General features: G+C 39.3%; 1 protein-coding gene across 1 annotated transcript in view; it reads left to right on the forward strand.

Annotated features, from left to right (window-relative positions):
- Window positions 1-3303: 3303 nt before the first annotated feature.
- WDR72 (WD repeat domain 72) overlaps window positions 3304-25317 on the forward strand; it is a 205527-nt gene continuing 183513 nt past the window's right edge. Inside the window, exons 1-2 of the mRNA XM_033436956.2 lie at window positions 3304-3456; window positions 20304-20468. Coding sequence (XP_033292847.1) covers window positions 20316-20468 — 153 coding nt within the window. The 5' untranslated portion in view covers window positions 3304-3456; window positions 20304-20315. The remainder of the gene's footprint in view (window positions 3457-20303; window positions 20469-25317) is intronic.

The following is a 25317-nucleotide window of genomic DNA, read 5'->3' on the forward strand; positions in this document are numbered from 1 at the left end:
TATCTGTACTTACTTCTGCAGGGACCGAATTATTTTAATAATTCTCACGTCTAACATGTGCATATCACTTACAGTTTACAGAGGACTTTCCCTCACTGATAAAAATGATTATCTTTCTGAAAATTGTGTGATTTGTCTGTAGTCACATAACTAGTGACAGGCCCAGAATTCACAAATCACAAATTTCTGGCTCTCGAATTTCACGTAATTTTAGGTTTTAAGAAAAGGAAGGCTTTGAGAGGGCAAACAGCAGAAGCAAGAACTACAATTCTGCAGCTTGTGGAAGGAAAACCATATTCACAGAAAGAGAGACAAAATGAAAAGGCAGAGGACTTTGTACCAGATGAAGGAACAAGATAAAACCCCAGAAAGATTTTTTTGTTCTAGTTCTGTAAAAAATGCCATTGGTAATTTGATAGGGATTGTATTGAATCTGTAGATTGCTTTGGGTAGTATAGTCATTTTCACAATATTGATTCTTCCAATCCAAGAACATGGTATATCTCTCCATCTGTTTGTGTCATCTTTGATTTCTTTCATCAGTGTCTTATAGTTTTCTGAGTACAGGTCTTTTACCTCCTTGGGTAGGTTTATTCCTAGGTATCTTATTCTTTTTGATGCCATGGTAAATGGTATTGTTTCCTTAATTTCTCTTTCAGATCTTTCATTGTTAGTGCATAGGAATGCAAGAGATTTCTGTGCATTAATTTTGTATCCTGCAACTTTACCAAATTCATTGTTGAGCTCTAGTAGTTTTCTGGTAGCATCTTTAGGATTCTCTATGTATAGTATCATGTCATCTGCAAACAGTGACAGTTTTACTTCTTCTCCTCCAATCTTCTTTCCCCATTCCTTTTATTTCTTTTTCTTCTCTGCTGTGGCTAGGACTTCCAAAACTATGTCAAATAATAGTAGCGAGAGTGTCTTATTCCTGATCTTAGAGGAAATGCTTTCAGGTTTTCACCATTGAGAATGATGTTTGCTGCGGGTTTGTCATACATGGCCTTTATTATTTTGAGGTAGGTTCCCTCTGTGCCCACTTTCTGGAGAGTTTTTATCATAAATGGGTGTTGAATTTTGTCAAAAGCTTTTTCTGCATCTACTGAGATGATCATATGGTGTTTATTCTTTAGCTTGTTAATATGGTGTATCACATTGATTGATTTGCAGATATTGAAAAATCCTTGCATTCCTGGGATAAATCCCACTTGATCATGGTGTATGATACTTTTAATGTGTTGCTAGATTCTGTTTGCTAGTATTTTGTTGAGTATTTTTGCATCTATATTCATTAATGATATTGGTCTGTAATTTTCTTTTTTTGCAGTATCTCTGTCTGATTTTCATGTCAGGGTGATGGTGGCTTCATAGAATGAGTTTGGGAGTGTTCCTTCCTCTTATCAGCAAGTCTTATTTAAGTCATTTGGGGAAGGATGATTCCTTGCAATAAACTAGTTCCTATTTCCGGAACATGAAGGAGTGGGAAGATTTCTTCAACTCTTACTGTTTTCCACCATTATAGGGCTTGGAAAGTTCAACACTGTCAACTGCACTGGCAATAAAGACCATTAAATTAATATTATATATTATTAACACTTTTTTCAACCTAAAATTCTTTTTTAAAAAATTTTTCCTTTCCCTCCCATTTTCATGTGCCCTAAAAGTATCAGAGGCTCTGATCTGAGACCCAGAATGGTTGAGGGCCTTTAACATGCCTGAGCTAGTTGTGGCAGAGCTCAAACAAGAGGAACCAAGTCTAGGGCTCTTTCAATACCTGCATCTTTATGAAGACTGAAGGAGAAGGCTCTGCTCAAGAGGTCGGATGAATACTTGGCAATGGCAATGGGGGTGGGAATGTCAACTTTGAAATAAAATCCTGAAGACTCAGAAGTTGAGAATAGGTGAGGGAAGTTCATTAAAGAACTGGGGCCTGTGGTCACCTTAACAGGTGACTGATAGATGCATGTCATTGGTCAACAATATTTATTATTTATCAATATCTACTACATGCTTGGTGTCTCTGTCTTCACAGAACTTACAGTCAAGCAGGGGAGGCCAATGCAACAAGTAATTGCAGTAAGTCATGACAAGTGTTATGACAGAGGAAATGACACATCTTGGGAGTGAATAGCAGGAACACCTAACATGCATGGGGTAAGTGAGGTTTCAGATGAACCAAGAATAGGAACTAACCCAGCTCAGAGGATGAAGATGAGAGGAGTGTCCTCCTCGGAGGGATTTCACACAGGAAGATCCAAGGTATGTGAAGTTTGACCTCAGAGGAGACCTAGAACTTGTGCTGACTTGGGCCTGGCCAACTATCCTTAGTATTTGGGAAGCCAGATAGGTATCAGTGAAAAGGGAGTGGTTAAAAATCTGTCCCCCAAAGTGAGAGAGTGGCATGGACTTACATATACTACCAAATGTGAAAAAGATAGCTAGTGGGAAACAGCTGCATAGCACGGGGAGATCAGCTTTTTGACCACCTAGAGGGGTGGGATAGGGAGGGTGGGAGGGAGACGCAAGAGGGAGGGGATATGGGGATATATGTGTATGTATAGCTGATTCACTTTGTTATAAAGCAGAAATTAACACCATTGTAAAGCAATTGTAAAGCAATTATACTCCAATAAAGATGTTTAAAAAAAAAATCTGTCCCCACCTTCTTCCAGGAGTCTTAGAATTCAGGACTAAGTTGCCCACAGGGTGTGGAGGATTAAACAAAATAACTGAGAAACCTGAGAAAAGCAAATTGTCCCTCCCATTTTTCTAAGCTACCAGGTCAGTTGTGATACATGGCACACTCAGAGCAGGTCAGGACGTTGGCTTCAGTGGTGAATTTTCCACCCTTTCGAGCTCCCTGAACTCTCACTCTCCCCTGCTGGGAGGATGCGGATGGAGGTGAACTTCCTCCCTTCCTTTATCAAAGGTCCTGAGGCTCCCAGTCCCTTTCAGTGTCGGGGTGAGGGTCCTTGACACCTGTCCTACCTTGATTTTCCTCACCTCAACTCCAACTCTCTCCAGCCCTGGAAGGACAGAGCACTTCCACGCCCGAGGACCGGCCTGTTCCAGCCACCACCGCCAGCGAGAGCGGGAAAGAACCGCGGGACTGCAGGGGAGAAGCGGAGCACGGGCCGGAGTGAGGGTGGGGCGCCGGTCGTGGCGTCCGCGGTTGGGAGGGCGTGGCGTCGGGGTGGGGCGTGGCGTCGGGGTGGGGGCGTGGTGTCGGGGCGTGGCCGGCCCCAAAAGGCCGTCCCGCTGTCTTGCTGCCCAGCTGCCAGGCTGCTGGGCCGCTGCTGCTTTGGGGCACCCAGGCTCGGGTAAGGCGGCCTACCCCCGGCTCGGCTCGGGTTCGTCTGTCCCAGGTGGTGGGTCTCTGACGGCCTTAGGCTCGTGCAGCCCTCGGCTTCCCGCCTTCAGGCCGAGGGTTTGGATACTGAGGGGCGGGGAAGGAAGGTGAGCGCGTGTAGCAGTTGCAATAATCTCTTCTTTTGCTCCAAGTTCTTGCACGTGGAAAATTCTCTCTTCTACTCTCTCGTCCAGATGTCGCATCAGTAGTGACCGAAGACATGCACCTATCAAATTGGTCCTTTCGACTATGGGGGGTGGTGGTGGGTGGCGGAGGGTAGGTAAGGGCCTTAGCATTCCTGCCTGTAGTCTCCCAGATACTTTTAGAGACCCGCCATTCACTACTGAGAGAGTTTCTTGGGTCTCGGAAATCGGACTTCTCTGGGACTGGAGTCAGTTGAATTCATTAAGTTGAGTCCGGTAGCTGGGGAAATGATCCGGTGGACGCCGGCTGGCGAGGGTGTGACAGCTTGAGACCTGTCGCGTCAGGGGATCTGGTGAAAACTTTCCTTGTTGTGCACCTGCCGCTGAGCCAGCAATAAAGGTTACGGACACAACACTTTTGTCACTTGAAAAGCTGGACGAGGGACAGGAAAATCAAGGGGGTGATGTCTGTATTGACGAAAATCTGGCAAAGATGAAGTGCTAGTAATACTCCCTTGCGGACGGGTGCTTCCTTATTCCGCCTTCCTCATCGATTACAGCATTTCTGTGTTCATTTCTAAACTGTTTCTAAGATGCAAACACAACATTGCTGTATAGCAACCTTAACTTTGTCTTCCTCCCTCTCGCAGTTTTAATGCTAAAAGAGTTCAAGGTCACCTTTGGAGACTAGGTCACATGTTGGGAATTTTCTACCTGAAGAAAGGGGTTTAGAAATTTGTGTTTCTTTCATACCCATTCCTACCCCCCACCCTCGCTTCTCCTGCCCCGCAACACACAGTGGGTTAGTCTCCACTCTCCTGAATTCTCACCATTTAAAGGCCAGGAGAGAAGAAAGCAGCCTCTTTTGTCATGCATTACTTGTGGTTAACTGGGTCTTGTGACTTTTGTTCCTTAGCCCTCCTTTAGCTCCTTCAATATTAAAATGCACCAACAGTGTTTTCTGTAAAGAATGCAAAGGGCTGGAGGAGAAAGGGAAACTCTGTCCATGCTACCATCTAGTAAAGTGAATATTATTTTTTAAAAACCGCAAAAATTGGGACTCTGTTGAGTTCCAATATTCTCACTACTTTGGGGGAAGATGTTTTAAAATTATTAATATAATTATTTTATCAATAAAATATCAACTGTTAAGACTCTCTGTGTGTGAAATCTTGCATTAACAGTCTCTATCCAATGAAGTGACTGTTTTAGAAACCTAAGGTTCTAGTTTATAGAGGCCAACTGGAATAGAAGTATATATAAGTTATTAAATAACTCTATGGAACCTTGAAAATAATGGTATTAGGAATATTTCAAAGTTTCAAGATTGCTTCATTCAGATTTATTTGTGGCTTGACAGTTCACTTTTTTTCTGTTATTTAATAGTGTTACAGTATGCAGGTGTTTCTGAGAATGCTAAGAATTCTGTCCATTCATTTTATAGATATTTCTCTGGAGCTCTGCTCTGAATGTATAGTTATTTCTTCCCCAGTCATAACATTTTTAGATTAAATTCTGCTCTAGACTGAGTTGGAGGCAGGGAGATGAGGTAGGGATAAAGATTAAAAGAATATGTCTAAGTTCTCATACCAGACCATCTCTGAAATCCTTGCAAGTCCCCAGATTAACTCTGGGGTACCAGCAAGTCCTTTAACTTATGTGTGTTATTTTTGTCTTCAAAATAAGAAATTTCTGTTTGGTCTTAAAGGACATTTGGGTCTCTTTGAAGTCTTCTATAAAAAGCAACTCCTCATTTCTAGAGCTAGGTATCACTGCTCTAGAGCAATATCTCGTCTAGTTTGCTCTCATTTCCAAAGGGCTTCCGAACATGTTGGGCAATGCCCCTGCCCCACCTAAGCAAGGTAGTGCAGTGGTTAAGGGCATGAGATTTGCAGACTCCTGAAACTGTCTTGGTTTTCTACCTCTTATCTTGGGCAAGCTATTTATATTCTCCAAGCCTCATTTTCCTCATATTTAGAATAAAGATAACAATAATGCTTAGGGTCATTATGAAGATCAAATGAAGTGATGCAAATAATGTAAATAGCAGTGTCTACAACTTAATAGTTGATAAATGTTAGAAAAGTTTTTCCCAACACTGACCTCCTTCCTTTTTTACTTTTAACAAGACAAAATTTCACCTGGAAAAATTAAAGTCCTATATATGAATGTTTAAAGAATAATCAAGTACAGGATGAGGGAGTTGTAATTAATTGAACCAGTCAATCTCATGGTAAATTGAATGTGTGTTTCCTCTGAGTCAGTGGTGAGTTTTAAGGGCCCAGAAAGCTGATAAAATTTTAGGCTGCTTCAATAGGAATAGAATGCATGTTGATGGCCAAGGACATTTTTCTACGTCTGCCTTTTGCTCCTTGTGCAGACAGAGTTACATTCAAGCTGCTTTGTCTGGGAGAAGAAAAAAAAAGAGGCAACTCTTGAAGCCATATCACATTCACTTGTAACAAATACATTAATTTTTGACTTCCCCCTCAACATTTTTTTACTTCTTGTTATATGTAAAACTACCTGCCAGCAAAATGCAAAGGAAAAAGGAAGAGTTTCCTGCCCTCCAAGCATTCATAGTATAGTTCGGGTAACAGGAAGCATTGGATCAGAGTGATCAGAGCTCTGGTAAAGGTAGAAAAGGGAAGGCTGGGAGTAGAGGAGTGCTGTGTATCAACCAGGGCGGCTCAAAGGAGTTAAAGGTGTTAAAATTTAGTTCCCGTTTTGAAGGTTCCATTTTTATAGGAGTTTGCCAGGAAGAAATGATGAGGAAGAGCCTTCTGGGCCAAGGGAGACTTCTGTGTCTTCAAAGGTATAGGGTGAGAGAGTATGACAAATGCAAATCATCACACAGTATCCCTATGCTGTCTCATCCTTTCCTGGCTACAGGATGTTGGCAAATTGCTTCTCTGAGCTTTAGTTTCCTCAAACATAAAATGAGGGTTGTATATTATTTTACACTGTTAGGTGCTTATTTAATTTTCAAGTCTCTCCCATTAGAATGTCCACCTCACAACTTTGTTGGAAGACTTCGTTGCCTAGAAAACATAAGGCTGTCTGACACACAGGTGACAGTCAACCAGTGTGGTTCCCTCCACCCGTCTTAGTCTCTTGATGAGAGAAAATACAACAGGAATCCAGCCTTGAGTATAGATGGGATTTAGCAATTTCAAGCATATTATAAAAAACAGACCAAGAGGTGTTGTAACTATTCTTGTTGTTTAGAATGAAGTATGAAGCTATTTATACTTTCACCTCCATTACCCCTATTTCCCAACCACTAAAGGCTTACTTTCAACTCCAGCTGTGTTTTTCAGCCTATATTGCCAGACCAGGCTCTGTAGAAGGAGTTCCACCACACTGAGAGTTCTTTGATAGACAAAGGTTAACATTCCTGTGTTTACATGATAAGATCTCAGACCATTTTAGGGCCTGCTTCCTGCTCTAGTCCTTGTTTTCAGTCTGAGCAACTGAAGTGAGGCTTAGAAAAAAATTTGTGGGGAGGGGATCTGGATAATGTGTTAGCTCTTTTGGAGTAGCAAATTGCAAATTGAACATTTTGGGAGGAATTTGTTAGAGGATTTCACCCTCTTGTGATTTTTCTCTGGTATTGTTAGCTCTTAAAATTTTAAATTTGGAAGACTTTGCCTCAACATTCTAACTTGATCATCTTGAATTATCCCTTCTTGTAAACAACGTACACATTTGCTCAACGACTGAATACCTATTTTCCTGTTTAGGCCCTTTCTCCAAGTGGATTTCAAAAGGAAAGACCTCAGGTAGTTTTCTTGCAAAGTCCTACAGAACATGGAAGATTTCTTTCCATGTTTCGTTTAGACAGCAGTAGATAGAAAAAGAATTTAACTACTTTAAGCTTTAGTCATCGCAGAGAAAAACAGTAGGTTAGGGGCCAGACAAGGCCTGTTTGCTGTGGAAGGCCCAGATTAGGCCCGCCAGGTATTGACATTCTCACTAGGTCATGCAGACCAGGCCCTGAGTAAGAACTTTTTGAGGGAGTTATTCTTTTTGGTCACTCATTCAGTGAATATTGCTTTAATTTTATCAATTGATTTTTATATTTCATTAATTGTCTGGTGCATGGGGGATGATGAGATTAAGTTCTTCGCCTCAAATGTGAGTTAGAATGTCTTTGGAGAGCAGGTTAAAATTCAGATTTCCAGCCTCCAGTTGAGATTCTATGAACCTCAAATGGTGACCAGAGTCAGGCACACAGTAGGTACTTCATAAATATTTGTTAAGTGAACTGACTGCCACTTTCAAAATCACTGTTAAAACAGAATTCATTTTCTGTAGCACATTTCATAATTTTCTCCTCTTTTTTTAAGTGTGAAAAACTCTATACTAATTCTGTATTTCCTCTGGAGAAATAAAATACATTCAATTGCAATCGTTATTTAGAAATTGAAAATAAAAAAAATTTTAAGAGCATGATAATTTTTTTTAGTTAAGAGAAACAGTGACTGTGATTCTTAATAGCCCAATATGCCACAGAGGCACAGACACTTATTTTTGCTCCTCCTGAATCACTGGGAGGTGAGAATTTGAAGCATCTTCTTTATGTGCATTTCAATTTCCTGTTGAACAAAATATACAAAAGAAAGAGCTTCTTTTGTGATTAATTTCAGTGAGAGCACAGAGATAAACTAAGTCAGAGCAACTCTCTTGGATAGCTAATGTCTGTTGCCTGGAGAAAGAGAAAATTATTTTCTGCCCTCCATGTTGATGTATACAGAACATGTGTTCTGAGTAGCTGCTATTTTCACTGCCTCTTTTTCCAGCTGAAGTGCAACATAAACTATTTTAATTAATATTGTGTCACCAAAAGGGATTGAAATAGCCAATTGAATTCTACCAAGATAGAGTCTTTTGATGAAAACATATCTTTATTGATTGTGGACGAAGAAAATCATTCTTAAAATGAAATCCAGAGAAAAATCATATCCCTCAGAGAAAATTTCTGAGTGGCAGGCCGAGATTAACATCATAAAATTGAATTTGTGCTGCAAGCCTTTGATGTAATCAGCAGCTGGGAGATGGTGTTGCCCTTACTGTGCTCCCTCTGATTGTGGTGAATTATTGTGTGGAATGAAATAAGTGTTTCTTGTGTCCCTCCTCCAAGAAATATAAACAAGGTATTACTAGGTAGTTTCTTGCTAGTTAAAATGGGTTGGATCGATTCCAGGCCTCTCAGGCTCTCATACTCCCATGAACTATAGGAGCTGGGCATTTATTTATGCCCCAAGGACAGAATTTCTTGATATCACTGGACAGGGACTTCTTCAGTCAGTAGAAACCCAACAGAGAAGTGACAAGAGGGATCCCCCCTGCCAGGGACATTTTTTTTTAGAATAAGCAGAAGCCAGGATATGTTAGAAAGGGCTACATTTGCCTGGTTTCTATTGGCCTGTAGCCAGCCAAGCCCTTCCCTGTCTCCCTCAGCTACCGCTTGTGACATACACTGCCTTGAAATCACTGCCGTGTGGAAATATCACTTTATACTAGGAATCTTGTTCCATGATACCAATGTTACAGTGGGTTTTTTGTTGGTGTTTCTGTATGAAGTCCTGGTGCTTGGAAAACATTCTTGCCCATGCAGGTACTTTCACAAGTGTAATGATGTAATGAATAGGTTTTGCAGATTAAGTAGAGAGAATCTATTTATACATTTACCCACAGATTAAAGAGTGATGTGGCACCTTAATCACCCCTGCGGCTGGACCTAAGTTGTTTTTGTTTTTTTTTGTTTTTAAATGAGTAAGTGGACTGGCACGACTGTAAACAAGGTAGTGGAGTCATCACTGTGTACTCTCACTCTCAAGTTGTTTGAGGAGTGCGATGATCCTTGAAGTCAGACGAATCTGGGATATAATTCTATTCAAGGGATTTAGATTTATTTACCAAGCCTCCTTTTCGTAATAAGACTAATGGTGGTGTGTCGACCAAATGAGATAATGTATGGGAAAACCCCCAGCACAGCACCATGTCTAGAATGTCTTTTAGTGAACACGAATTGAAAATACTTTGTCTTAAGACCTGGAAAGGATAATTAAGGCAGAAGGTGGGGATATGATCTGGAATAAGGGAAAGTAGGGGGAGCCAGGACAAGGAAAATGATAAAAAGAGGTGAGGAAGAGAAATATAAAAAAAAAAGAGGTAGGATTTCTCTGCTCCTGACAGAAAATCCACAGAGGTGAGAAGAATGGTTGTAAATGGCTCACCTCTTGTGTCTTGAATTAATTCCAGCTGAAATGGGCTGGAAGTCCCAGAAAATATCTTTTTAAAGAACTGAATATTCCAGTAAGGCTAAGTTTCCTTTGGATTATGACCCTCAAGTCCTGTCCCTCCTCTACCACTCCCTCTAAACCACCATGGAACTCTGCACCCATAAGCCTTCTTGATGTAAGTCTGTTTTGGCCACATTTCTGCTTAGATCCTGGAATGTCAGAGGGTGGTCTTAAAGACTTCCTTGGCAGAAGCATCCGTGTTTTGTAGGCAGAGTCAGTAAACACTGGAATCCTGGGTATTAGGGAGCCTTCTCCAAACAGGAGTGTCTACGTAGGTTCATATTCCTGCCTGTAGGAGTGCCTTCTATCTGTTTATTCTGCGAGGAAAGGATTATCATAATGGCAGTGGACTGACTTCAATGTCAGCATGTGCTAAAGCTGGGAAAAGGGGAATAGATTCAAGGTTAGGGAAGGAGACAACTGGTCCATGGGAAAACGCAGAATTTTTCTAAGAGAGATGCTTAGGTATAATGGATGCACCATCCACAACCATGGGAGCAAAGTGCTCCTTGCTCTTGTACCTCAGGAAAACTCATCACAGTCTACTTTGCATCAGTTATTACCTACCTATGGCTTGACTTGTAGCTTGTGAATTCCTAGAGATCAGGAGCCTGTGTTTTTTCATTTTCATTTAGTAGAGCATTTACTAAATACCTGTTGAGTTAATAAATGAGTATATTCTTTCCTCAGGGAACCTATAATGTGGATGGAAAGAAGATTTATTACACAAAAGAAGTAGAGAACAGAATTTGGTATATGACCAATTGTGTGATTCAGAGTAAAGTTTAAGTATCTGTCTCCAGAATTGAGATATGCATTATTAAGATTTATGTTCTTACTTGGAAGAAACAAAATCTGTCAGATGGTATATTAGCTTGCTAGGGCTGCCATAACAAAGTACCGCAAACAGAGTGGCTTAAATGGTAGAAATGTATTGTCTTATGGTTTCAGAGGTTAGAAGTCTGAAATCAAGGTGTCAGCAGGGTTGGTTCCTTCTGTGGGCTGTGAGGAAGAGTCTGTTCCATGCCTCTCTCCTAACTTCTGGTGGTTTGCTGACAATCTTTGGCATTCCTTCTCTTGTAGAAATATCACCCCATCTCTGCCTTCAACTTCACATGGCTCTCTCCTTGTGTGAATCTTTCTCCAAATTTCCCTGTTTTATAAGGATGCCAGTCATACTGGATTAGCCCTAACCCAGTATGACCTCATCTTCACTTAATTAATTACACCTGCAATCACCCTATTTCCAAATCAGGTCATATTCTGAGGTATTGGGAGTTAGGACTTCAACATATGAATTTTGGGGTGAGTTCAGTTTAACTCCTAACCCATGGAAAGATGGTAGATTTTGTTCTACTTTGCCAATTTGGTACCTTTGACATTTTATTTTAGTCTCCCCTGCTTAATTCACTGAATAGCTGGGATCTATTGTAAATTGTGATAAACTGAAGGATTATACATGACAAGGATTACACTTATTGTTCTACTATTTACTTAACAGGATTTATACACAAATTTTGAGATTAAAAATGCTTTCTGATAAGAGTGGCTAACATTTATTGAATGTTTACTATCTAATGATTTCCATGGATTAGACCACTTAACTTTCACATCTACCCTATTAGATATTAGATATCTATCTATTAGATAGATATTATTATTTATCTACATTTTATTGATGGGAATCCAATACACAGTTGTAAAGTAACGCACCCGGGAACATACAGTAATAGCGTTGACATTGGAATCCAAGCTGACTAACTCTAGGGCTTCACCACTGGGTACATACTATCTCCTTAGTCTTATTACAGCCACGTTAGGTAAATATTATTACCATTTTATGGATAAGGAAAACAAAGTTTAAAGTAACTAGGGACTTTCTTGGGTCACAAAACCAGCACATATATAATATTGATAAGTGTATAATATTTGGGATCTGAGTTTAGGTAGTAACTTCCATGGGGAAATCCTTTCTATCTTTGATCTCAAGCTCCAGTTGTGTTTTCTCCCCAAACATTCTTGCATTTACCTTACAAGGCACTCATCATATTGTTGGTGACTCAGGATGTGCTTGTCTTCTTAGAAACCCATGAGCTCCTTGAGGTTCGGAGATTCTTATCTACATTCTTAGAATCTTGCATAGTCTCTAGCACAAAATAGATAATAAACATTTTTAAACAAAATGCATGTAAGTAAAGGTAAAGGAGCCAAAGAAAAGGGAGACCAGTTGAAACACAAGAAATAAAGGTCAATAAAAGGAGTAACTGAGGTGACAGAAGATGAAATTTGGGGTAATGATAAAAATGTTATCATAGGAGATTAGTATGCATATCTTAGAAAAATAAGCTAAAAATAAGGAAAAGATATGATATGTTGAAGTGATGAGAAGAAGTTCTTGTGTAAGTGGCTTGTTTTTCTTGGTTAATTGGAAGGAAGGGTCATCAACTAAGAGTATTGGGGTGTAAGGAGTTGCCTGGGTTGCAGGGAGGTTTATGAGGGGGTAGAGGAAAAGATTTGACTGTGGGACTGGATTAGAGACATGTTTCCCAGTGTGATTTTAGGTAGTACACAACAAACATTTATGTTAATAGACAAGTATTTATTTTAATGTACATTTTGAAAAAAAATCTAACCAGCCTGTCAAGTCCCATGATTTTATATGGTTATTAATCATTAAGATAATTCTAAAGAAAGTTATATAACAATTTATTTTTAATTGAATACTTAAAATAAAAATAAAATGAGTTAATTTAAAGAAATAGGCAAATTGTTTTACAGATTGTATTTAGATATGGCAAAGAAAAATATGACTCAAGACTGGAAATACGTTTACAGAGTTCATACACGTCAAAACAATTGCCTAATAGTGGGAATACTTAGTTAAAATTAATCATAAAATTACTTTGTCGTATGTACTTTGAGGTCAGGGATTGTGTTTTTCTGTTCTTTGTGTTCTCTGCAGCTCAGCCCACTACCCAGAATACATTTGGTTCTCATTAACTATTCATTGAATTTATTTAAGAGTGGACTACTAGAACAGTGAGACTTTCTGTTCATGTTAAATATCTCTAGGTTAAGAAAAAAAAATGACTTGGACTGTAAATATTCAGAGTTAAATGTAGCATAATTAAAAAGAAAAAAATCCACTTCTTAAAGCCTAAAACTAAGGTTTTAGACAAGAGGATTTGAGTTCCATGAAGTTGTTCATTGACTAAATATAAATAAAAGTGAAGGAGCTCTATTTCCAGAGAAAACCATAATTCGAAAAGATGCACGCACCCCAAAGTTCATTGCAGCACTATTTACAATAGCCAGGACATGGAAGCAACCTAAATGTCCATCGACAGAGGAATGGATAAAGAAGATGTAGTACGTGTACACAATGGAATACTACTCAGCCATAAAAATGAATGAAATAATGCCATTTGCAGCAACATGGATAGACCTAGAGATGAACATACTAAATAAAGTAAGTCAGACAGAGAAAGACAAATATCATATGATATCACTTATATGTGGAATCAAAAAAAATGATACAAATGAACTTATTTACAAAACAGAAATAGACTCACAGACATAGAAAACAAATTTATGGTTACCAAAGGGGAAAGGTTGGGGGGAGGGATAAATTAGGAATTTGGGAGTAATATATACACACTACTATATATAAAATAGATAAACAAGGACCTAGCACAGGGAACCGTACTCAATATTTTATAATAACCTTTATGGGAAAATAGTCTGAAAAAGAATATATATATATATAACTGAATCACTTTGCTGTACACCTGAAACTAACACAACATTGTAAATCAACTATACTTCAATAAAAACTAAAATTTTTTCAAAAGTGAAGGAGCCACCCAGAAAGAAATGAGTTGACTTTCTCCTGTTTCTTTTTCTGGCCAAATGCTCATCTGTTCGACATTGTCTGTAAATGGAACACACTTGGCATTAATGGGGCTCTTTTAAATCTGTTGCTCTACAGCTTAATAAACAAGGAGATGGGTCTTCCCTGGTGGCGCAGTGGTTGAGGGTCCGCCTGCCGATGCTGGGGACACGGGTTCGTGCCCCGGTCCAGGAAGATCCCACATGCCGCGGAGCGGCTGGGCCCGTGAGCCATGGCCGCTGAGCCTGTGCGTCCGGAGCCTGTGCTCCGCAACGGGAGAGGCCACAACAGTGAGAGGCCTGTGTACCGCAAAAAAATAAATAAATAAATAAATAAATAAACAAGGAGATGAAATTTGAAGGTAATACTTTGTAATCTTTTACTCACAAGACTGGCAGAGTTGTAAGCTGTGATGGAAACCTCATCCGTGTAGTGATAGGGATGTGATTTCTTGGCTGTTTGGTTTTATACTTGTTCCAGATCACGCGTGTGTGGAGTTCAGAGATTATTTTGCATATCTGTCTAATTCATCCCTTGATCTCTGGGTTATTTTACCACTGACTTTGCCTACCACGGTATTCCCTACCTAAAACACATTACTTTCTAGCATTTCTTAAGTAGCAGTTAATCACTCAATAATAACATTTTTGGAGGAGCTTGGCTTTGATGTTGGTTAGGGGTTAATTCTGAAATTGTCACGCTCCACTGGGTAAACCAGGTGGATTTTTATATGTTATTCAGATATGCCTTGGGCAGCTTATGACTTTATAGAAACAATTTTTTACCTTTTCTAAGGAATAATCTGATTACAATCTGTTGATTAAATAAGACCTTTTGCTTTGGGAGCATCTGCAAACAAACAGGTTTTGGGGGATAGGGCTTCTGCTGAGACCAGATGAGCACAAACCCTTAGGTCCCATGGATGCCTGAAGCTTCTTACTTCATTTCCCGGTTTTAAAGTAGCTCTCATGCTGGCCTACCCTGATACCCAGGTGTGTTTCTCTTCAGCTTACATCTATTCCTTGTTGCTTCATAAAGCCCCGCTTTGTCCTCTCCCAATTTATTGCCACTGACTAGCTAGCTGACATCCAACAAACTGCTTTATTCTAATTTCCAATCTATTTGTTTTTTTCAGCTTCATTAAGGAATAGTTTACATACAATAAGCTACACTCATTTCAAGAGTACAATTTGATGCATGTTAAAACCCCAAGCTTTTTTAACCTAAACTTAAAACGGGGTAACGAAACTTCCTCTGGGCTCAAGATGACCAAGTTATCTTCTTTGAAGGAGAGAATCATGAGGCAATTTATTTGTGTCTCTCAACAGTTCCTAAGTATGAGTTTTGAAGAAAGTAAGTAGGATTCCTTTCCACTTAAGAGATGGGATTCAGAGGCCACAGAACTGTTAAGAGGCAGATATGAGATTCAAACCCAGATCTATTTTATTCCAAAGCTTGTATTATGAACTGCTATACTATTTTTACTTTCCTCACAGATGTTTACTTTGGTCAGGAGGTTATTGTCAGAATTCAAGGACGGTAAGTGAGGAGTATATCCTTTGTATTTTTTGATTGTCCTCAGTAAAGGGGTTTGACGTTTGTCTTTGTGTTTGAGGCTGGCGAGGCAGACTCAGTGTCAGGGCATGTCCCTGAAGAGAGCTATTTATGACAAGGTAAACAATTCCAGTGTCCAGTAGACACCAGCCACAAAACCCCATTTGCCTCATATTTATTTTTCTGCTTGCCTCAGATCAGACAAGTCAGAGAGATAAAAGCAACTTGTTACAGGGAAGAAGACGAAGGTGAGAAGGAAGATGGGGGCTGTAATGGTGTGTTGTCTTCTCTAGTGCTTTCTCGTAATTATGGAGAAAGGACCAGGAAGCATTAGCACAGCTTTTAGAGACGATGTAGGCCACACTGGTGCCTGAATGGATAAGAGGTTTTATTGTTGTTGTTTTACTTGACTATTTGCTTTTTGTTATTTATTTATTTTTTTTTATTTTTAAAGAAATACCGACATAAAGACTTTTGCTTAGCCTGTCACTAAGACTCTCTGGTGGGGAAGCCTGGGTTGTCTTTGTCATGGTGTGCAGGAGGAGAGTTCTAGGTGGAGTCTTAAGAGACCAGGTTCCAGTTCTTACTCAGCCACTCTCTACTTGGGTTACTTTGGCCAAGTAAACAATTTTCCTGAGCTTTCATTCTCTTGTCTGTAGAAGGAGGGAGGGGGATGATAGTGATCTTCAAGGCTCCCTTTTGGCTGCAACTTAGGGTCGCCAGTGGCCCTAAGATGCCTATAGCATACCCAGTTCAGTTTGGATTTCAGATAAACAATAAATAATTTTTATAAGCATGTCCCATAAAAAAGTCAATTTTTAAAATTATAAGCATGTCCCAAATCTTGTCTAGGACATACTTACACTAAAAATATTATTTGTTGTTTACCTGAAATTCAAATTTAACTAGACATCTTGTATTTTTATTCGCTAAATCTGAGGACCCTAATATTACCTGAAGTTGTTGATTAAAAGATCATCATAGATTTTAGAAGTAATAATAGCATGTACATTTTTAAAAAAATAATCAATTAATTAATTAATTGATTAATTTTTGGCTGTGTTGGGTCTTTGTTGCGCAGGATCTCTCTAGTTGCGGCGAGCAGGGACTACTCTTTACTGTGGTGCACAGGCTTCTCATTGCAGTGGCTTCTCTTGTTGCAGAGCACAGGCTCTAGGCGTGCGGGCTTCAGTAGTTGTGGCACGTGGGCTCAGTAGTTGTGGCTCACGGGCTCTAGGGCACGCGGGCTACAGTAGTTGTGGTGCACGGACTTAGTTGCTCCACGGCATGTGCGCTCTTCCCAGACCAGGGCTAGAACCTGTGTCTCCTGCATTGGCAGGCAGATTCTTAACCATTGCACCACCAGGGAAGCCAGCATGTACATTTTTATGGCCAAATGTTCTAGTATAAGTTCACAGGAGTTTTGAGAAAAGAAACTGTAGTGACAGTATTCTAAAAGAATGGAAGGAAATCTCACACTGAGAAAGGCATTGCTAGAAAGTGATAGTCACATTGTCTGTCCACAGTGTAAAATTACAGTGATTCATTTCCTCATTCATTCATTCAATAAACATTTACTGAATGACAATTATGAACAAAGAATTATGATAAGCATTTTCTGTAGAGACTCACCTCTTTTCACATCAGTTCTGCAAGGTAATTATTTTTCCCATTTTGTAGTTGAGAAAACTGAGGATCAAGGAATATTTGCTAGCTATTAATGGAGGAAAAAGACCAAGATTTTTATGACTCCTTCTATTATATTTTCTTGCCTCTTTTCACAATAAAATATATTTTGAATTAAATTAATGGAGATGGTGGTATGCTGGATAGAACCTAATGATCAACCTAGAATCAGAAACTTTGTATTTCTATCCACCTGAGTGGAACACAAAAAAGGGAAATGGAGGAGTTACTTTCCCCAGAACATAAGTTCTAACAGAACAAGAAGACTCTCTAGTTCTTCTAGGAAAATCACACCTTTCCTTCAATTCCTCATCAGCACTCTAAGAGTTTACTGCCTCATTCTAGGGCTTCCCTGGTGGCTCAGTGGTTGAGAGTCCGCCTGCCGATGCAGGGGACACGGGTTCGTGTCCCGGTCCAGGAAGATCCCACATGCCGCGGAGCAGCTGGGCCCGTGAGCCATGGCCGCTGAGCCTGCGCGTCCGGAGCCTGTGCTCTGCAACAGTGAGAGGCCCGCGTACCAGAAAAAAAAAAAGGGGAGGGGGAATCATAATGATCTTATTGAATATGGCTTTTTCTAGAAAGGAAAAATATCTACAAACTTCATGTATTTTGAATGACTAAATACCATTTGCAAATAACAGTTTGAAACCTTCTCTCTTATTCAGAAAAACAAAATGTGGAAATTATAAAAATGAACATTTGACTTTGTTAACCATAAAAGGTAGGAAATCCAAGCATTATGTCACGGATGCAATTTTGGTCTTTTTTGATATGTACCTGAATTTCAATCTATATTTAAATGTATAACATTAAAATAACACATCTAAATTTAATATTATGTCTTTCATTCTTAGGTATAAATTGAATTTGTCTTTATATATAATTAAATTGTATCAAAACCAGCTTTATAATACCTACTTTAATAATTACTAGACCTAAAATAATGATTTTTCTTAAAGTTATTTTTCATTATACTATTCAAAAATAACAAAATAATAAATATGTATATGAAAGGGGTTCTGAGAGACTATTTTTGAAGAAAGGGACAAAAATCAAAAGGATGGGAAAGCTGATGGAACACCAGCTATCCCTTATAGGTCACACCTCACTCTTATCTGCATAGCACTTATACATGTCCAGAGCATTGTACTGTGATGTTACATAGTAATAAAGCCACTTCGGAAAAATTGGGGATATATATATACAGCTACATAATTGAGTAATTCATTTACATAGGTATTCTACCTGCAGGCTGTGAGCTTCTTGAAGGCCATTTATCTCATTCTAAGAATTCATTGTGATATTTTGGTAGGCTGCAGTCAAAAACTTGTGTAGAAATTATCTGAAAGTCACTTAAGAGTAAAGTTTGTATGTGTGTATATGTGTGTGTTTATATAATTATTTTGATAGCTATATTGATTATATAATAAATATTGATCATATTCCTTATATAAGTAACAAAATACAATATCAGAATCTAAAATGTTGTACTTAGTGCTGTGACTTGGTACTGTGACTAGATCCAAATGAGGGAAATTTATTTGACCTTTATAATATAGTCTGTAATTTTATCCCTGTCTGTGGAAATGTTTCTTTTTTAATGTCCATTTTTTTCCCTCCAATGGAACTGTTTATTTTAAATTGTTTTCAATTAAGCCAGATTTAGAAATCATTTAAGGGCCTGTAAACATCTATCCATAGTTTTGTTTTAGACATTCCAAAATATCATTCAGGCACTCAAATTTGGAATATAATAATTATAAATTGAGGGCTGTGTTAGAGGTTTATAGTCCCTTTTCAAAGATTTTACAACTTGTCTAGACATATAATTATTTGAAATGGGACAGTATACTTCTGTCAAAGGCATGACTTTCTTCTCCACATCACAGACTTTTCCTCTAGCTTAAAGATTCTACGATAGACTGTTTTTTCCTTTGAGGTTTATTTATTTTAATTTATTCATTTTATTTTTGGCTGTGTTGGGTCTTTGTTGCTGCTCGTGGGCTTTCTCTAGTTGCGGCCTGCGTGCTTCTCATTGCAGTGGCTTCTCTCGTTGCGGAGCATGGGCTCTAGGTGCGCGGGCTTCAGTAGTTGTGGCACACGGGCTTAGTTGCTCTGGGGCATATGGGATCTTCCCGGACCAGGGCTAGAACCCATGTCCCCTGCATTGGCAGGCAGGTTCTTAACCACTGCGCCACGAGGGAAGCCCCTGAGGTTTATTTTTGATTAGACATTTCTGGGTAATTGTACAGGGTCTCAGAAAACATGGATTTACTCTCTCTCTCCTGTTGATAGCAAAGCACCAAGTTTCTGGGGCTAATTTTAAAATTTTTCTGCTGAAAAAAAAAAAGAGAGAGAGAGAGGAAGTCTGAAAAACGTGACTTCTGAAATGTGCAACCTTTTAATGTTACTTATTCTCACTGTACTCGCTTAGTCTCTCAGAATCTCAGAATTAGAACTGATCCCAAGAGTTATCTATTTCTCATTGTTGGTTTTCTTGTAAGTGAGGGGGATCAGATTAATGATCCCCAAAGCCATTTCCTGCCTGAAATTCTAGATTATAGTTTATGAGTAGTATAATGATAGCATAGTATGTATAATTATACCTACATGCTTTTGTTTGCATCGCTGGATTTATTCCCCATAAGAATACTGAGATGTAGGCAATGTAGGTGATGGTATCCTTATTTTACTGCATACAACAGTTATAATATGGAAATAAAGGTAATAAGTAGTAAAGCAGCCCTATATCTAGGTCTCTGAATACCAGATCTGTTTTTACTACATTTAGCAATCTGGACTGTTCAGGATGAATTCTGGTTGAGATCTGATTTCTTGTGGTTTGACCTTTGTGCTTTTTGTTTTCTTATTTGGATGTGTCAGGAATCTTATGACTATTAAGGATTTTAATACACTTACAAAAATATTTACTTTTTAATAGCAAAGTTCAGATATTTGTTACTTAGATGAGGTGACATTTCTGGGGAAAGAGAGTTTGCAAAGTTGTCTTCAAATTATAGTGTTTAGATAACTCTATTCTTCTTGAAAGGCCTAGCTGGACTTTGGTGTGGGTAAGGTCACCCATAGTCAGAGCTGGGTGTGGGGTGGGTAGACTATTCCTATCCTTCTCTTGGTTAGCATCAATCGTCAAGAATTGGAATAAAAATCATTCTTCTTTGACTAATTAACAATGGGCATGGTAATTTCAATGTCTGACTACATTCTTCTCTATTTGACGGGGACACACCTTTCTCCACAGCTCTCGGAGAACACATTGTTCAAGTTTGTGTCATCATAAACATTTATGAGATGATCAATTTTCAAAATTTACAAATGATAACTGTGTACACATCTTCCCATCTCTGTGTGTCCAGGATTCCTTTACCATGAGGTCCTCCCTACAGGCGGTGGCACTCTGGGGAAGGAAGGCACCTCCTCACAGCATCACTGCCATCATGATCACTGATGACCAGCAAATGATTGTGACAGGAAGTCAAGAGGGTCAACTCTGCCTCTGGAATCTCTCATCTGAACTAAAGGTTAGTGAAAACTATTACTATTGAAGCAGATAGAGCTCATAAAATAAACACAGGGTGCTTTTTATACCTGCAATGACAGTGGAAGTTTTGCATGGTTGTTAAAAAGGTACTTACCAAAGTAATAAATGGGTTTTACTTTTGAATTTGGAAAAATGAAGTATTATATGATGGATCAAGATCATATGTGAAAATTATATTATGAATAGCACCAATCTTAGCTACCAGTTAAGTGTTATCATCCTTTAAGCTATGCTGAGTTTTACTATTTTTTATCCTGAATTATATGTTTAAGTAACTGAACTATGCACATGTAAGTATAATTCTAAAAATTATGGCTCATTAATCTAAACAAAGGGCACCCTTGAAAACCACTATTAACTAAATGAGTAATATTTTAATTATCTGGGTGTTTCTGCCAGTTTGGCCTTCTTGCCATTCTTTTTTTTTTTTTTTTTGCGGTACGCGGGCCTCTCACTGCTGTGGCCTCTCCCGTTGCGGAGCACAGGCTCCGAACGCGCAGGCTCAGCGGCCAGGGCTCACGGGCCCAGCCTCTTCGCGGCATGTGCGATCTTCCCAGACCAGGGCACGAGCCCGTGTCCCCTGCATCGGCAGGCGGACTCCCAACCACTGCGCCACCAGGAAAGCCCCTTCTTGCCATTCTTTTAGTCTCTGCTTGCCTGTGATTTTTACAGGTCACATCGAAAAGCTCTAAATCCAATTTACTATTGTCGTCCTCCTATTTCAGAACCTGACCTCACCTAGGATTTGGCCCATTGATTAGCAATTAATTGTCCTTGTCCCAACTCATAAACATTTAACATATTGGAATAGATATTTGCTTAGCTCTAGGAGCCTCTAGACCTAATTTGAACACTTAAACTAATGATGTACTTAAAGTATACTGCCCTCATTAGGAAGCCTTTTAAAGATCAAAGACTATTTTTAGCCTTTAAAGTTTGTCACTTTAAAACCTAAATTAACAATTAATTGTAATTCTGTTTTATAGTGTAATTAAGTAACATCTGTCATCACTGAGCAGTTACACTACAGGACTGCTAAAAACTGCAAGCAGACCAGCTCAGCTCAATGTTTATGAACATTCCTAAAAGAAGGACTGGGTATTATTGCAACAGCTGAGCTTTGAAATTGGCCCTTGCCTTCATTATCTCTTACAGTCTAAACTTAAGATCCTAAATGGCTTAAACTATCTTGCTACTTTTTTTTAATGTTGGAGTGTAGTGTTTCCTGGCTGAAGTAGTTGTCTTGTAATATGTAGGTTGCTATAAGCTTAAGAAATTTGGAATCCTAGCATCTATATCTTTTTACGTATGTTCCTGGTATTTATTCAACATGCATTTATTGGGTGCATTTTACAAGGTAGGCAGTACGGTGGGAACCTGAGTTCAAACATGAATGAGAAGACCTGGTACTGGCTGCCCAACTGGTCGCAGTGTCGTAGAGGAAGGACATAGGCTAGTAACTGCCGGTGCAGTTATGTTATAATACAGGGTGCTCTTCGTGGGGGTCAGTCTGTACTTCATCTTCAGTGGGAATAGTTATTTCATGCTTTTCTTAGGAGCAAGTCTTCTGCTTGGGGTTAGAGCAATGGGAAGGGCGATGCTATTGGCATCTAGTGGGCAGAGGTCCGGGATGCTGTAAACATTCCGTAGTGCACATGACAGCCCCTCACAGCAAAAAAATTATTCCACCCCAAATTCTAATAGTTGCTGATATTGAGAAATCACAGTTAGAAATATGAGGTGGGAATGGGAATCAGATTGGCAGGGGTGTAAGGAACAAGAAGAATCATTGAGAAGACTTAAGAAGGAGATTGGATTAGTTTTATGTTTTGGAAGTTCACTGTGAGGACATTGTGAAAAAGTTAGTAACACAGGTAAGATATTGATGAGTATGGGTGTGAGATTTTCCACATAAGAGTTTTCCTTAAGATTTTCTAGGGCTAATCATAGGACCAGAAAGAATGAACACCTTCTCTTAGTTTTCCTTTGAATCTTGCCCCTACATGACAATGGGTCAACTATTAGCAGGGAAGATCCTAGGCTTTTCAAAAATCAGGGCATTTTTGAGTTCTCAACAAATCCTCTTGGTATCTGTAAGATAGTCAAGTGGGTGTTCCATCACTGATATTTTAATGCTTAGTAGTTTAATTTGATTTTTGTTTTAAAATATATAGATAAAGGAATAATTCAGCCAGAGGAAGAAGAACAGAGGCCTTGAAGACAAGAGAGATTTTAAGAGAGGTTATGACCACGTGGTTGATTGAGTGGCTGTAGGGCAGCTTGGGGCCGATGGGCATAGCAGGGGAAGACAGTAGGAAGGGGAGAAGGACACTGCAGGGAGGTGGGGTGTAAAATGAACTGGGAGCTCTTTCTTTCTTCCTTGTACTAAATGTGGAAAGCTTCTTCCCCTCTCCAAAAGGGTTTAGGTAAGAGAATAATCACGGTCTGTGGTCTTAAAAGCTCACTCATCACCAAATAAAGTGGAAAAACAAACCTAAGGAAACTCACTTATGCAGTCATTAGACGAACTACACAGATGCTTTTTGTCACAGGTGTAGATTCCTCCTTCAGGTTTCTCAGAGTCTAGTGTAGGAGACAGACATGTAATTAGGAAGCTGTAAAGTGGTGGGATACACACTGTCTCTATGAATTTGACCTTACTATGTATCTTATATAAGTAGAATCATACAGTATTTATCCTTTTGCAACTGGCTTATTTCACTAAACACAATGTCCTCATACATGTTATAGGATAAGTCAGAATATCCTTCCCTTTTAAGGCTCAATAACATTCCATTGTATTTATATACCACATTTTGTTTATCCATTCCTCAGTGGACATTTGGATTGCTTCCAAACCTTTTGACCATTGTGAACGATGCTGCCATGAACCTGGGTATATAAACATATGTTTGAGTCCCTGCTTTCACTTTTTTGGGCTGTACTTAGAAGTAGAACTGATGGATTATATGGTAGTTCTATTTTAACATTTTTGAGGAACTGCTAAACTGTTTTCTACAGTGGCTGCACCATTTTGTATTCCCACTAGCAGTGTGCAAGTGTTCCCATTTTCTCAACATCTTCACCAACACTTGTTATTTTCTATTGCTGTTGCTGTTTTCTTAATAGCCATCCTAATCAGTGAGAAGTGTGCTCTTCAAGGGAAAGACTTTCTGAGGGTGATGCCTGAGCTGAATTCTAAAGGATGTATCAGACTTGAACAGGAAAAGCAGGTGGGAGGAGACTGCAGACAGAATGATAAGTGTGTGTGTGGAAGGCGGGACTATTTTGCCTTCAGGGAACTGGTGAAAGTAGTTGAGCAGACCTGGAACATAAAGGGCAAATTAGAGGTGATAGGCACATCTGGAAAGGACAGAGCAGACTCAACGTGGAATCTAACATGCTGAGGAGATTAGATTTTTTTTTTTTTTTTAACTAGCAATCGCTAACACTTTGTGCTAATTAAAAGCAGTAGTAATATTAAGGGATTTTGAGGAGATGACATAATACTATTTTATTATATTTGTAATTTAGAATATCATTTGGTATTAAGGGCACATTGAAGGGAGAAGGAGATGAGGTAAGTCCCATACTACCAGGGACTTTGGGCAGAAGGCTTCTACAGTAATGTAGTCAGGAAAGTTCTTGACTATGAACTAAATCAGTGGCAATGGGAATGAAGAGGAGATGAAACCTGGAATGATATTAAGAGGAGAGTATGGACAGAACTCAGAAACCAGTTGGTTGTGAGCTAAAGGCGCAGGAACAGCCAAAGATACCTTCCAGATTTGGGGTTTGGGTGATGGGTAGGACTGCTAGAATGAGAGTATCATGTTTCTGTATAAGAAATAGAGAGGATTAGAGAATAGGAATAGGGAGGGAAAGAAGCTGATTTAAGGTCTGTACATCTTGGAGTATCCAAGCATTCATTAGGGGATTGTGTACACATCTCAGACTTTCCCTGTCCATGGGTGGTGGGATGGCGGGGTGCAGGGGAGCGGGAGAATAAATGTCTCCCTGTCCTGGGCTGCTCATCACGTATCTAGGTTAAGCATTCTGCTTCCAGGCTCAGGGTCTGACTCCCAAAGCCCTGTGCTTTCCCCAAAACTTTGTGAGGTCTGCCAATGGGGAGCTTCTCCAAGTCCCATGCTAGGAACTTCGTCACTTGGGCCTTTTGGTATTGATTGCTGGCATTCATCATACCTGTGAGCATAGCAAAAGGTGAACTCTGAACATTCTCTCAGGTATATTCTCTTATAGTATCGGTATGTTCTATTTTTCTTCCTGTTTTATACTCAGAAGGAAACACAACAGTGACAAAATGAAGAACAGCAATGTTGAGTAGAGAAAAAGAATAAAGGTCTTGGTCAAAATCTAGGTCTGTTTTTTACCGACTCTGTAGTGTTGGGCAAATGACTTCTATTCTTCAAGCCCTAATTTCCTCAACTGTGAAATGGGGATTAAACCCTGTTCATAGTTGCATGAGTGCCTGGAATATGGTATATGCTCATCAAGTTGTGTGTTCTTTTCCCTTTTCTATTTGTGCTATGGTGGGAGTGAGGGGGACCAATGCTTCATAAAGTTGGAGCCCACGAATAGAAGTAAAGTTTTCCTGGATTTCATCATGGCAACGACTAGGCGTGATTGTAGAGGTTTTCGTTATTCTTCACAGCAGAATGTGTGATAAAATGAGGAGGTTATAGTGAATTGTCACAGCTCATTCAACTACATGTGAAGATTTAGTAGCAGAATGAAGACTTCATATGAAAGGCAATGGTGTTCTCTTCTGACATTTTGTCCATAGTGGATTTTCTCTGGAGGAGGAGTAT

Source organism: Orcinus orca, chromosome 2, assembly GCF_937001465.1.
Source record: "Orcinus orca chromosome 2, mOrcOrc1.1, whole genome shotgun sequence".
Classification (NCBI taxonomy): domain Eukaryota; kingdom Metazoa; phylum Chordata; class Mammalia; order Artiodactyla; family Delphinidae; genus Orcinus; species Orcinus orca.